We start from the raw sequence: 15,658 nt of genomic DNA on the forward strand, positions 1-15,658 counted from the left end.
AACAGATGTTTCGCTGTTAAACTAACACCGTTGTGCACTTTGACACACAGCATGCTGCAGTTGCTGAAATCTCCAGGAGTTTCACACCATCTTTCATCAACCAGCCGAGCGCCCGAGCTGTCTTTGGCAATAAATGGAACGCAGTACATCTAGAGCAGCAGCTCTCCTTCTCAACACAGCAGCTGCTGACTGTCAGATCTTATCTGCATTTACAGATCCACAACATGTGTAGGAGAGGAAGGAATGAAAGGGGAAGAGAATGAGCAGCAGTAAGCAACAACATACTAGGCTCATCCTACTGAGAACGCTTCATCTAATGCACAATTATGTTGATTCCCGCCATTCCTTCATGTTGGTACAGCGCGTCCCCTCAGCTGATTATCACGTCAAAAACACATGGGTCTCGAAAGACAATTCTCTCAATGGTGTGCAGCGAATTTTACTAGATGAAAAGCTGAAATGAGTATGACATCCTAACATTCAAAGCATACAAAATTGTTGAAATTTCACATACTATAAAACCTTTTTTTGAATACCCAAAACGCCTACTATTTGGAACGCAAATACGGTTATTCGGCCGAATGCCTATGGAGTTTAAAATTAAGTGAACATAACATAAAATAACATCACATTCGATGAGTCTACTTGGCCATGAGTTGTCCCCCAATTCAACAAGGGAGCTGGGTCTTGTCCTCTAATTAATCTGGTTGTCACTCTGCTTAAACACTGGATCACTTTCCAGGCTCACTGAATTATTCACCATAGCCCACGCTGAGGGAGGAAGTTTGCGGTCCAGATACCTTACCAACCGTGAGGAGAGTACCAACAGAGGAGAGAGGAGAGTGGAAAAGAGAGAGGGGGAGTTGAGGACACTCAGTGAGAAGAATGATATGACAACAAGGAGACGGAGGGGGTAGGATACTTATTGGGAAAAATATGGGAAGAGTGAAAACATTTGAAAGGGAGAGAGAACGGATGTCATCTGATCCAGGGCCACTGATGCTAACAGACCACATCCGTATAGAGTAACCACAGTGGGTCAAGGCCCTACAGACAGACAGGAAATCATTCTCCAGCTGTCAGCTCTCTCCACTCCTGCTGACAAGACCATAATAAAACCACAGATTATTTTCATTGCTGTACATTTCAGAGAGGAGGACTTGAGATCATAAGAACTCCAGACAGATGCTTTGCCATTGGAGCGGAGTGGTACTAGCTATACAGCGCAGTGAATGACATCATCATTGGTCTTTACACGACTGGTTTCAATCAAACCATATGATGGGAAACATTTACCACAAAGATACAAGTAGCCCTTTGTCTCAATACATTTTTTTATTGTTGATGGTTGTTATTCTTCAGAACAAAAACCCGCTCACAACCCCAAATATATTTCCGTTATTTTGTCTCCCTCTCTCTCTCTTTACATACACACCCTGCCCCACAAATACATGGTCAGAAACACAGTAGTCTTGTTCCAATATCATACAGAAACACTCAAGAAGGAACTAATGGGGGCCGGCCACTCAAGCAATTACTGTCATTGCGAAAGCATCATGAGAGCTTTGAAAACGTAAATTGCGTTCAGTTCACACTGTGACAGCTATGTGGAAATACACAGTAAGTTCAGCTTTACAGCGTGATATAAGTTTAAAGGTAATGTTCCTGCTTTATAGCGGAGACTGCATAACACGGTAAATGCTGCATAGGTCGGCACAATCAGGAATTACCTTTACATTTCTATGGCAGAATCTGTAATACTTCAGCTTTACAGATTGAATAGAGCGCCAAGTAACGGAAATTTGAATGTCAATGAGAATGTCTTTGAAGTGGAAGAAAAAGGCAAACTGATTTGAAGAAGCAGAACATTTGGATTCACACATGCGTTGATGATGGTCAGAGGCGTGCTTTTTAGATGGAAGGGTTTTGGAATGGCACTCAGAGAAAAACGTCCAATATCGGTGCCAAAATGTGGCAAATAATACAATGGCATTAAACTCAGACGCCCCGTTTATACCTGGTGGTAAAATAGGTCCTTTGTCCTCGTCTACATTCTGATTGTACCCACACTTCCAGAAATGTGTCTACGCATGGTATTACAATTTTCAAGTACAGTGAAATGCATTTCTTACAAGCTCTAACCCCAACAATGCGGAAATCAAATAACATGTGTTTGTTATCCATCCACTGAGTCTGCATTGTGACCAGATTTCCAGATCGTGTCTGACTACCTCCTGAGGTGGACAGGATGATCTGATTCACAATGTGTCGTCTGGATCGTCTACACCTGTCAAAAAATGTGGGCACAATCAGAATGTAGACAAGATCAGGACAAAAGATGCAAGTTATAACCAGGTGTAGACAGGGCTAGAATGATGGTCATGTACAGTACATTCAGCATTGTGGTCACTTACTGTAGATCTTTACTCTGGGCAAACAGATAGTAATTAGTCACAGAACATACAATAAATATACATCTATATGTACACGTATACTCTTAAACCTCAAATAAGTGTCCAGGCACTACCTTTTGGAGTCCAGGGATTCCAAAGATGAGCAACATTGCCTTTTGCACATGAAGTGCCCAACACAACCCAGGAAGTGCTGCACTAGCAAGCCTCACCATTTTCCTCTTCCAGTTTTGCATAAAACAATATGCACATCTGTCAGATTTTTAAGACCCTGTTTGGGTCTGGAATACTCTCTTTCTCCACTTCCTCCATCCTGGTGCTTTGACCAGACCGTGGATTTAAGAACCAGCAGGGACTGGGTTTGTCTTAGCTGTCGTGGTTGGGGTGAATGCCACTCATTGTATGTTCCCAGTCCCAAGGAGAGGGCTTTTTTTTAACCCCCTTTTTGTCCCCAATTTCATGGTATCCAATTGTTAGTAGGTACTGTCTTGTACTCCCGTACGGGCTCGGGAGAGACGAAGGTCGAGAGCCATGTGTCCTCTGAAACACAATCCAACCAAGCCGCACTGCTTCTTAACACAGCGCGTATCCAACCCGGAAGTCAGCCGCACCAATGTGTCGGAGGAAACACCTAGCGACCTGGTCAGCGTGCACTGCGCCCGGCCCGCCACAGGAGTCGCTAGTGCGCGATGAGACAAGGATATCCCTACCGGCCAAGCCCTCCCTAACCCGGACGACGCTAGGCCAATTGTGCGTCGCCCCATGGACCTCCCGGTCGCGGCCGGCTGCGACAGAGCCTGGGCTCAAACCCAGAGTCTCTGGTGGCATGGAGATGGCTTTTTTAGGAGGAGGAACTTCTTCTGGTCAATAATAGTGACATTTGCACCACCATTACAGTACAGTAAGACACTGAGATCATCTAAAGAAAAAGCAATATATTGAGAACTGCTTATGTTCTCACAAAGTGGGTATTAGTAGAGACTGCAATATTGGTTTACTGACCCTTGATTTAGCCACAAAATGTTTTATTTAAAATCACAAAGGGGATTTGCTTCATATTAGTGTTCTATGGGTTATAGACACTTTTAATTTAATTTGAGATCAGGGTCTCAACACAGATCATATAATAGTCTATACATTCCAACATGCATATACGAGCTTTTCATACAGACAGGGTTAGTTACACCAGTCTGTATTGTGGAACAAGGTCACGGTTGGGTAAAACCAGGTTTTCCACTCCCCCTGTTTGTTTAACTCTAACTAGAGATAGAGAACACAGATGTCCTACAAGGACTGCTCATATAGACAAGTGGTCACAGATAAAGTGGCAGTTTTAACTCTCTTTACTCTCTTTAAGCCTCTTAAATCTATCTGTACCTATGCACTTCTTTCAAGACTACCCCATAAGAGGGTCATCATATTGCACACATCCACATTTGGAACAGTGGTTTTACAAATAGAGTGCATTCGGAAAGAATTTAGACCCCTGGACTTTTTCCACATTTTGTTACATTACAGACTTATTCTACAGGAGATTAAATCATCAATCTACACACAATACACCATAATGACAAAGCAAAAAGAGGTTTTTAGAAATGTTTGTAAATGTATTACAAATAAACACTGAAATTTCACATTTACATAAGTATTCAGACCCTTTACGCAGTACTTTGTTGAAGCAACTTTCACAGTGATTACAGCATTGAGTCTTCTTGTGTATGAAGCTACAAGCTAGGCACACCTGTATTTGGGGAGTTTCTCCCATCCTTCTCTGCAGAGCCTCTCAAGCTCCGTCAGGTTAGATGGGGAGCGTCGCAGCATAGCTATTTTCAGGTCTCTCCAGAGATGTTAGGATCGGGTTCAAGTCCGGGCTCTGGCTGGGCCACTCAAGGACATTCAGAGACTTGTCCCAAAGCCACTCCTGCGCTGTCTTGGCTGTGTGGTTACGGTTGTTGTCCTTTTGGAAGGTAAACCTTCACTCCAATTTGAGGTCCTGAACGCTCTGGAGCAGGTTTTCATCAAGAATCTCTGTACTTTGCTCCGTTCATCTTTCCCTCTATCCTGACTAGTCTCCCAGTCCTTGCCACTGAAAAACATCCCCAAAGCGTGATGCTGCCACCACCATGCTTCGTTCACCGTAGGGATGGTGCCAGGTTATGGTTAGCATTCAGGCCAAAGAGTTAAATATTGTTTTCATCAGATGAGAGAATCTTGTTTCTCATGGTGTGAGAGTCTTTAGGTGCCTTTTGGCAGACTCCAAGCAGGCTTTCATGTGCCTTTTACTGAGGAGTAGCTTCCATCTGGCCACTCTACCATAGAGGCCTGATTGGTGGAGTGCTGCAGAAATGGTTGTCCTTCTGGAAGGTTCTCCCATCTCCCCGGGGGAACTCTGGAGCTCTGTCAGAGTGACCATCGGATTCTTGGTCACCTCCCTGACCAAGGCCTTTCTCCCCCGTTGGCGCAGTTTGGCCGAGCGGCAGGCCCTAGGAAGACTCCTGATGGTTCCAAACGTTTTACATTTAAGAATGATGGAGGCAACTGTGTTCTTGCGGAACTTCAATGCTGCAGACATTTTTTAGTACCCTTCCCCAGATCTGTGCCTCGACACAATCCTGTCTCAACTTAGTTTGGGACCTTATAAAGGCAGGTGTGTGCCTTTCGAAATCATGTTTAATCAATTGAATTTACCACAGGTGGACTCCAATGAAGTTGTAGAAACATCCCAAGGATGATCAATGGAAACAGGATGCACCTGAACTCAATTTTGAGTCTCATAGCAAAGGGTCTGAATACTTATGTAAATAAGCTATTTCCGGTGTTTTTATACATTTGCAAGAAATTCAAGAAAACTGTTTTTGCTTTGTCATTATGGGGTATTGTGTGTAGATTGATGAGGGAAAAAAGTATGTCATCCATTTTAGAATAAGGGTGTAACAGAATAAAATGTGGAAAAAGTCAAGGGGTCTGAATACCTTCCGAATGCACTGTACATGTATCAACATGAAGGAGTAGAACAAAGTGAAGACAGGATTCAAGTCAGTCTGTGGGATTGACACAATTAAATTAAGTGACAGGTTAGGCATCCTGTTTGATTGGCATTGGATCAGTCTTATGACATACCAGGTTGGCCCATCACAAAAAGTGGCAAACACATAAAATTGTACTTCTTCCTCCTGTCTCGATGACTCTCATCTATTTATCATAGCACTGCCAAATTGGAAAATGTATTACGCAAAGCACTGTTTTTCATGTAGCCCATTGAAATAATTCCATTGAGTTGTACTATATCTCCCCCAGTGTTAGTGGACGGTAAGGCAGTTTGTGGTAGAGATATCTTGTATTCACCACAGTAGACTGCATTTGCTGTGTCTCTTGGAGAGACCGGAACACTTCCATGTAGAGTCAAATTATGTTTTTAGAGCCAGACTCTCATCAACAAGAGAAAAAACTGCCCGGGCCATCCATGTTCGAAGAAAAATTATGAAAGGCAGGGTAAACTCTCCACAGGTACTCTCTCATCTTTCTCCATCGTTGACACCACAGAAACATTTAGCACAAAAGAGCTCCAGTCCAGAGGCAAATACCAAGAACGCACAAAAACGAAGCTGAAAGTATCATACAGGAAAACAACCAACGTCAACAATAAAATGGAGGAAACCACAGCTGTACATTAAAGGGTTAAAAGTGAGGAGCACTTCCCCCTTTTTTGTCTATTGTTGTCCTTCACAACACCTTAGGCACATTAATCCAAACAATAAAGTAAATGTTGAGGGGGTCACAGGGTGTGTAACCCAGTCAGCAGTCACAGCCCACAAGACGCACCAGCTACGGAACATTGCTATCTCATGCTATCTTCTATGCAGTCCAAGTACTCCAGGATAAGGTCGTAGCAGAATCGGTATTGGTCCTGCAGAATACACACATACATGCATTAGTTACATAGATCAACAATGGTAGTGATATGTAGGGTTAGGGTCAAATCCATTTAAACTCAGGAACTGAAAAATTGAAAAAGCTTCAATAAAATATATATTTTTAAGTCTTGAATTGAAATTCAATTTCATCTTAGTCCCGATCCCTACTTTGGAATTTAGGCCTTTCCTACTCATGCCTTTCTCACACACCTCTCAGTATTTGGTATTCAGACATAACGCGCTCTGCAGGTGTGGCTACCTTAAGCATTCTGAATAAATGTAATTCTATTGCTGAAAACCCTCCCACTTGCTGAGCCAACAGATTTTCTCATCAAAATTTCATTCAATAGGGTTTTTAGTACATTTATTGTATCTTAAGTCATCCCGTTAAATAGGGTGCTCCTTTAATACTTTACAAACATATATATGTAAACGCAACATGCAACAATTTTTAATGGTTTTCCTGAGTTACAGCTCATATAAGGAAATCGGACCCTAATCTATGGATTTCACATGACTGGGCAGGGGCGCGTCCATGGATGGGCATAGGCCCACCCACTTGGGAGCCAGGTTACACATGGTATGCGATGGTGAGGCCGGTTAGACGTACTGCCAATTTTCTAAAACGACATTGGATGCGACTAATGGTACAGAAATTAACATTAAATTATCTTTCAACAGCTCTAGTTGACATTCCTGCATTCCTGCATTCCATGCCAATTGCATGCTCCCTCAACTTGAGATATCTGTGTCATTGTGTTGTGTGACTAAACACCACATTTTCAGTGGCCCTTTATTATCCCCAGCACAAGATGCATCTGTGTAATGATCATGCTGTTTAATCAGATTCTTGATATGCCACACCTGTCAGGTGGATGGATTATCTTGGCAAAGGAGAAATGTTCACTAACAGGAATGTAAACAAATTGAGAGAAATATGGAATTTACCTCGCCACTATGGCCTATTTTATTGCCTTACCTCCCTTATCTTACCTCATTTGCAAAAACCTGTATATAGACTTTTTCTACTTGTATTATTGACTACAGTCGTGGCCAAAAGTTTTGAGAATGACACAAATATACATTTTCACAAAGTCTACTGCCTCAGTTTGTATGATGGCAATTTGCATATACTCCAGAATGTTATGAAGAGTGATTAGATTAATTGAAAAGTCCCTATTTGCCATGCAAATGAACTGAATCCCCAAAAAACATTTCCACTGCATGTCAGCCCTGCCACAAAAGGCCAGCTTGTCATCAGGTCAGTGTTTCTTTCGTTAACACGGGTGTGAGTGTTGATGAGGACAAGGCTGGAGATCAAATAACAGACTGTAAGCTTCAAAAGGAGGATGGTGCTTGGAATCATTGTTCTTCCTCTGTCAGCCATAGTTACCTGCTGGGAAACACGTGCTGTCATCATTGCTTTGCACAAAAAGGGCTTCACAGGTAAGGATATTGCTGCCAGTAAGATTGCACCTAAATCAACCATTTATCGGATCATCAAGAACTTCAAGGAGAGTGGTTCAATTGTTGTGAAGAAGGCTTCAGGGCGCCCAAGAAAGTCCAGCAAGTGCCAGGATCGTCTCCTAAAGTTGATTCAGCTGCGGGATTGGGGCACCACCAGTACAGAGCTTGCTCAGGAATGGCAGCAGGCAGGTGTGAGTGCATCTGCACACACAGTGAGGCAAAGACTTTGAGAATGGCCAAGTGTCAAGAAGGGAAGCAAAGAAGCCACTACTCTCCAGAAAAAACATCAGGGACAGACTGATATTCTGCAAAATGTACAGGGATTGAACTGCTGAGGACTGGAGTAAAGTCATTTTCTCTGATGAATCCACTTTCCGATTGTTTGGGGCATCCGGAAAAAGGCGGAGAAGACAAGGTGAGCGCTACCATCAGTCCTGTGTCATGCCAACAGTAAAGCATCCTGAGGCCATTCATGTGTGGGGTTGCTTCTCAGCCAAGGGAGTGAGCTCACTCACAATTTTGCCTAAGAACACAGCCATGAATAAAGAATGGTACCGTCTCCCAACCATCCAGGAACAGTTTGGTGACGAACAATGCCTTTTCCAGCATGTTGGAGCAACTTGCCATGAGGCAAAAGTGATAACTAAGTGGCTCAGGGAACAAAACATTGACATTTTGGGTCCATGGCCAGGAAACCCCCCAACCTTAATTCCATTGAGAACTTGTGGTCAATCCTCAAGAGGCGGGTGAACAAACAAAAACCCACAAATTCTGACAAACTCCAAGCATTGATTATGCAAGAATGGGCTAACATCAGTGACCCAGAAGTTAATTGTCAGCATGCCAGGGTGGATTGCAGAGGTCTTGAAAAAGAAGGATCAACACTGCAAATATTGACTCTTTGCATCAACTTCATGTAATTGTCAATAAAAGCCTTTGACACTTATGAAATGCTTGTAATTATACTTCAGTGTTCCATAGTAACATCTGACAAAAATATCTAAAGACACTGAAGCAGCAAACTTTGTGGAAATTAATATTTGTGTCATTCTCAAAACTTTTGGCCATGACTGTATGTTTGTTTATTCAATGTGTATCTCTGTGTTGTTGAACTGCTTTGCTTTATCTTGGCCAGGTCGCAGTTGTAAATGAGAAATTGTTCTCAACTAGCCTACCTGGTTAAATAAAGGTGAAATATTTTATTTGTATTTTTTTTAAACATTGAAAGAACGGGTTCAGAATATAAGGGATCAATGAAAGAATGCCTTATAAATACATGCATATTCGTCTCCATTTCAGCATCAACTGGTAGATAAAAAAATACTCTGATCTTGTAGATTATTTCGGTTTCGGAAAGTATTTATGAATCATAAAACCAGGTTTGGAGAGTCTTTGCGTAGAAAAGAAAGAAAACAGTGGTTTGATTCATTCTGAAAATTGCCACATTCAGTTCTTCAACCCATGGTAATGTTGGAAGATTAGTGTAGATATAATTAAAATAGGGAGAATATCGTTGTCTAGTGCTTGCATTAACCATGGAACTGTGTGATGACAAGGTCAAGTATTGCGCCATGCGCTCTGATTCATAATGATTAAATTAGCCTACATGTCTTATTTTATATTATCAACTGTTAGTAATGATCCTCAGCAACAACTGAACGGCCATGAAGCGTTTACAGAGGAAGTAAATGAAAGTAAACAAAACAATGTAATTAAACTGAATAATAAGATAGGTTAGATCAACTGAAGGCCTACTGACAGTCGATACTGATATTTAACATGATAGAAATAGGAGACAGCGAAAGTCCGGGTAACCAATCATTATGACATTCAAGAGTGCCCTGCAAGTTAAAAGGCCATACGTACAATTTAAATTCTGCATAATGGCACTGCATTTCATAAACTTTACTCTTGCTGCCATATGACTGGTTTCACATTTGTCTCCGGCGATCATTAGGTAAAATACATCTAAAATAAGTGTAATTTATATTTACAATCCCCGTATCCAAACAGATTACTTATTAACTGAATTCTTATCAATAGATCTTATCAAATTGTAAATTACACTGCATGGAGAATGGTGTTTATTTCCATGGGGAAAACATTTAATAGATTATTTTTCCACTTGGAACTGGTTGGTTCGCTAGACCTTATTCTTGGTTTCCTCAATCATGGTTTCCTCGCGTGTAAATGTGGTGGAAATATTAGGGAATTAAGTCAAGGTCATAATACAGCGTATCTGTAGACACACCTCTGCCATTCGAGCTTCACCTCGAGCTTATTCGAGCTCCACCTCAAACAAATAGTGGGTGAATAGCATGCTATTTTCATGCTAAATGCAAGGTCAGAATACACAGAGAGAAAAGCATATAAAAGGGGAATTATGTTCGCTTAACCTGGGACGGAATTCCTCGCAAAAATACTCCAAAGCTAAATTGCAGCCGGGCAGCTCCACTCCACCTACCAGTGACTCCACCATGTTGGGTTTGGAGTTGCGGAGTGTCTTGATGGAGTAGAAGATGTCCACCATGTTCTGGTACTGTATCATCTCCAGCAGGATGGTGCTGGCACAGAATGTCCCACTGCGCCCACCGCCGTTCCTATAAGACAGGGAGGAGTTGTTAGAGAAGGAGGAGTTGAAACACAACCTTCAGTGTTAAGATGCTAGGATTTTAGTATTTAGTATTTATTAGGATTGCCAATTAGCTGCTGCCGAGGCAGCGGCTACTCTTCCTGGGGTCCAAACAGGAAACAACACAACAGATAAAATGCATAATATACATAAATATACATAGCAGAAATACATTTACATTGCAATTTATCCATTCAGCAGACGCTCCCATCCAGTGGCCTACAGCTAGTGCATTCATCCTGACTAGACTCCCAGTCCCTGCAGCTAAAAAACATTGCCACAGCATGATGCTGCCACGACCATGCTTCACCATAGTGATGGTTTCCTCCTCAGGTTTCCTCTAGACGTGACGCTTGGCATTTAAGCTAAAGAGTGTATATAAGAGTGTATAAGAACAAATTTGTGACTTGTTTCAGGAAGGCGTATGTTGCAGGTCACTACTTCACAGGAGAGCCATTTGAACGTAAACATTTTATTTTTATCAAAATGTTTTTTGACAGAGATGCCTTCTGGAACGTGAACTTTCATGTGCCTTAATAAGAAACTTGTATGCCATCTGTAAATATTAATAAAATTGTTAAATTGCAAGCGTAGTTTTGTACCTGTTTTCTCCAGAGGGGGAAAATGTTTTGTTGTGCCCTCTTCACAACTGTCTTGGTGTATTTGGACCATGATAGTTCGTTGGTGATGTGGACACCAAGGAACTTGGAACTCTCGACCCGCTCCACTACAGTCCCGGTGATGTTAATGGGGGCCTGTTCGGCCCGCCTTTTCCTGTAGTCCACGATCAGCTCCTTTGTCTTGCTCACATTGAGAGAGATTGTTGTCCTGGCACCACACTGCCAGTTCTCTGACCTCCTCCATATAGGCCATCTCATCGTTGTCGGTGATCAGGTGACTCCAACACTATCATTAAGTTTGCTGACGACACACCCCTGAGGGGCCCCAGTGAGGAGGATCAGCGTGGCAGACGTGTTGTTGCCTACCCTTACCACCTGGGGGCAGCCTGTCAGGATGTCCAGGATCCAGTTGCAGACGGAGGTGTTTAGTCCCAGGGTCCTTAGGTTAGTGATGAGCTTTTTGTGGGCGCTATGGTGTTGAAGGCTGAGCTGTAGTCAATGAACAGCATTCTCATTTTGTCCAGGTGAGAAAGGGCATTGTGGAGTGCAATAGAGATTCCATCATCTTTGGATCTGTTGGGGCGGTATGCAAGTTGGAGTGGGTCTAGGGTATCCGGGAGGATGCTGTTGATGTGAGCCATGACCAGCCTTTCAAAGCACAGTGCTACGGGCGGTAATCATTTAAGCAGGTTACCTTCGCTTCTTTGGGCACATAGACTATGGTGATCTGCTTGAAACACGTAGGTATTACAGACTCAGTCAGGGAGAGGTTGAAAATGTCAGTGAAGACACTTACCAGTTGGTTCACTCATGCTTTGAGTACACGTCCTTGTAATCTATCTGGCCCAGCGGCTTTGTGAATGTTGACCTGTTTAAAGGTCTTGCTCACATCGGCTACCAAGAGCGTTATCACACAGTCATCTAGAACAGCTGGTGCTCTCGTGTATGCTTCAGTGTTGCTTGGCTCGTAGCGAGCACTGAAGCATACACGAGAGCACCAGTGTGTGTGTGTGTGCTTGTGTGTCAGTGATTGCGTTCGTGCATGTGAGCACTTGTGTGTGTATCAGATTGTCAGGAATACTCACAGGCAGTGGACAACAGTGCGGCCATCTCCACACTCCCTCTGCCACTTGTGCACGTGAGCCAGTAGGCTGAGGAAGGCCTTCTTGGAGTCGGGCACGTCGCGGTAGGCTGACCAGCGCAGGAACTGGAACTGACACACCACCAGCTGGCCCTCCTGGGGCTAAGGACAGAAAGAAAACATGAAGCTCATGAGACCTAAATGTGTGTGTGTATGCATGTGTGTGTGCATGAGTTCCTGCCTGCGTGTGCGCGTTCATTGTGTGTCCATAAGTGTGTGAGAGATTTATAGCTCTGCTGGTGAGACTGGGACCTGAGGTGTGAAAGAGAGATGTCCATGTGTGCTCAGAGCTATAGCCCAAACCAGCACCTGCATTAATATCACTCTGATGCTGCAGGGGCACACGTGACAGCTGTAACAGCCTCCAGCCCTACAAGTAATGAGCTAGGGATGCACTGTAAATCATGCAGATTGGACTAACACAAACAAATAGGATGCAAGGAGAAGTTACAATCATGGAAGTGGGATTTTCTATGGACCTATTTCTCTTTCACACACACAAACAATTGCACACACCCTCGTTTCACATAGACAAACACACCATTTCCCGACACTATGCTATCTGTGGGTTGCATTCTTCCAGGTTGTGTGAGGTGCTGTTTGACAGTGCAGTGTGGAGGAGAGAGGTAGAGAGAGGTAGTGTAGGTGAGGAGGGATGACAGGAGGGGTAGATTGGGGAAAGGAGGACGCCACTCTATGAGGGTGGTTATGGGCACTTCCTCTCACAACCTGCCAGCAGGGACAGGTCTCGCATGGAGGTGTCAGTCTGGTTGACAGTGATGCAACACACCTATTCATTTACACACCCACACACAGTACAGTAATGTACACAAACGCAGCTCTTTCTACCGTTCTGACAGACAGACAGAAAGAGATAATTAAGACACACACACAAAGGCATGTAGGCATATGCACAAGCACAAACATGCACACGCACACCAAACAAAGTCTCTATTATTCTTCACAGAGGTAGGGAGGGAACATTGACAGGCATCTTCCTTTTCTTCCTGCCGGCATACTAAGTGGGACTTTGACAACACCAGTACTCACTGTACTTTGACAACAGAGCTGTCATCTTCAGTTGGGATTGACATGAAGCCTAATTCATGAGTTCTGCCTGATTCTCTACGTCAGGTAAATTTGTGACACGCTTTATGAACAAATAAAAAGGGAGAGAAAATGTGCATTTGAGCCTATTAGAATATCCCACATTGTGGATGTGACATGCATTACGGTCAAAGTTCCCCAGCAGGAAGAAAAGGAAGATGCCCATCAACGTAATGACAAGCAGGAAATTGAAAAAGGGAGACGGTTGTTTTATAGGGTTGAACGCATCTAGTGTGTGTGTGTGTGTGTGTGTGTGTGTGTGTATAAATGCTCACCCTTGTCACATTTTTGACACAGAACAGACGAGTGATGACGTCGTCGTCAGCTGACATGGACAGGAACTCAACCTCCATTGGCCCATACTGCTGCAGACCAGGCTCTGGCCAGTACTGGACACAGGGCTAGAGAGAGAGAGGAGGGGAAAGAGAGAGACAGAGAGAGAGACAGGGAGGTAGGGTAGAGTGAAAAAAGGAGGAGGAGGAGGAGAAAATAGTTCATTTGGCATCTTTGGGACCAATAGATCAATGTCAAGATTCCAAAAGGGAAATATCAGAGTCTAATCAATTCACCCCCAAATCCACCCTGTGACGACTCCAAATGTGTTCCAACGGCATGTGATTGGAACTGGTACTGCAACAAAAACTAGCAGACCTTTCTGAAAGGAAGGGCTCTCACATAATTATGAAACAAAGTGAGCGCAGAGAGAGCGAAAGAGAGAGGTGGAGGGAGAGATCGAGAGGAAGAGAGAATGTGTATATGTGTGAGAGAGACAGAGCAAGAGAGAGCAACAGAGAAGTGGGCCGGTATTAAATGACAGTCAGGCAGACACTATAAGATACCTACAAAGAGAAACCTTGAGTTGTAGCTTGGGGGTAGGAATTAAAGTTGATATAGCTGAATCTCTAGAGACTGAAATGAAGCGAGGAGTGTTACTGACTCCACAATACCAATGTGGTCAGAGATCAAAGAGGCACAATAAAGTGTGAAAGAACAAATCCAAAAGCACACACACTTATACAGAGACTAAATGATGGCAGAGCAGCATGGCTCTGACTGGCTAAGTCTTCTGCTATTAGCACTACGGACACAGGAGCAAGAGTTGAGCTAAGATACAGCATCCCAGACACTGCCAGTAGAATCAGAACTAGATTCAGACTGTGAAAAGTGAAATGCGGATTCATCAACCGAACACTGTCCCTTCCTAATAAACTACGTTCATTAACATATACATATATACATACATATATATTACATGCATACAGTATATGTTAATATACATAAATATTGATATGTATAGCTCACCCAGGCAGAGTTGGACTGGTTGAGCTGGTTGAGCATGACCACCGAGGTGCAGCCGTAGTCGAACACCAACCTCCAGAAGTCGGCGGTGGTGCCGGGGAGCGGGTGAGGGGTGACGATGAAAGCGGCGGGCTGGTGGAAGCTGTCAGTGAGTGCCGCGTTGATATAGTTGTTGCTCTCGCCCTCGGTGGTGACCAGGAATGCCAGGGCACGGTCGGGCGGCAGCACGTCCATGCTGCGGTTCTTCTCCCGGTTCCTGGGGAGCAGGGCGATGCTGCACTCCTCCACGTCCAGGTGAGGGGTGACAGAGTTCAATGTCTGGAGGACGCAGGGGAGGTGGAAAGGGAGGGAAGATGGAGGGAGGAAGAAAAGTTGGAGGGATATAAAGATTTAATGAAGGGAGAATTTATGAGATTGGTGAGGTGAGATGAGATGAAGTATCAGAAATAAAAATAGGTGATGAAGACAAAAGAGGGAAAGGAGGGAATTGATGGAGGCGGACAGAGAGAAGGGGAGGAAGTGGGGGTGGAGAAACAGCATGTAATGACAGATTGGCCACTCGTAATTCTCTGTCAATACTGGTACATTGATTGACAGTTTCAGTTAGAAGCATCTTTAAAATAGTTTAACATCACTCTGAAATAGTCAGAGTTCAATAACAAATTGGAATAATTAGGCCAGCCTCTTGCATAATGAACACAAATGTTATGAACCTTTGGGAAAACAAAAGTGAAAACAGAATAATTTGCACCTATTCCTTTTGATGAACATTAACAAGTATTCCACCCTAATTACATAAGACAATATAAACAGAATGTTTGGATCATTAATGCACCACATCAATAATAGATGTGGGAAATGTTGATCTTAGTGATACTGGCTGATATTGGCTTTATGATAGATACGGCATGAGCAAAATATAGGTAGAGGTTGTATCAGAGGTTGTATTTGGCATACATTGCATGGATCCTTTCAGAAGGAATGTCAGTTGGGTGAATTTACAGGATCAAAGGGATCCACTTGCCCATCTTACTTAGGAAGAACTAACAACCTGTAATCAGAGAGCA

General features: G+C 43.4%; 1 protein-coding gene across 3 annotated transcripts in view; it reads right to left on the reverse strand.

Annotated features, from left to right (window-relative positions):
• Window positions 1–1,324: 1,324 nt before the first annotated feature.
• Window positions 1,325–15,658, reverse strand: part of LOC115141434 (receptor-type tyrosine-protein phosphatase U) — a 272,604-nt gene continuing 258,270 nt past the window's right edge. For all 3 annotated transcript variants that reach the window (XM_065000165.1, XM_029680301.2, XM_029680299.2), the window contains 5 exons: window positions 14,595–14,909; window positions 13,568–13,693; window positions 12,130–12,287; window positions 10,257–10,392; window positions 1,325–6,318 (listed from right to left, as the gene is read on the reverse strand). In XM_065000165.1, the coding sequence (XP_064856237.1) occupies window positions 6,250–6,318; window positions 10,257–10,392; window positions 12,130–12,287; window positions 13,568–13,693; window positions 14,595–14,909 (804 nt within the window). In that variant the 3' untranslated portion in view covers window positions 1,325–6,249. The remainder of the gene's footprint in view (window positions 6,319–10,256; window positions 10,393–12,129; window positions 12,288–13,567; window positions 13,694–14,594; window positions 14,910–15,658) is intronic.

This window comes from Oncorhynchus nerka, linkage group LG14 (genome assembly GCF_034236695.1).
Source record: "Oncorhynchus nerka isolate Pitt River linkage group LG14, Oner_Uvic_2.0, whole genome shotgun sequence".
Taxonomy (NCBI): Eukaryota; Metazoa; Chordata; class Actinopteri; order Salmoniformes; family Salmonidae; genus Oncorhynchus; species Oncorhynchus nerka.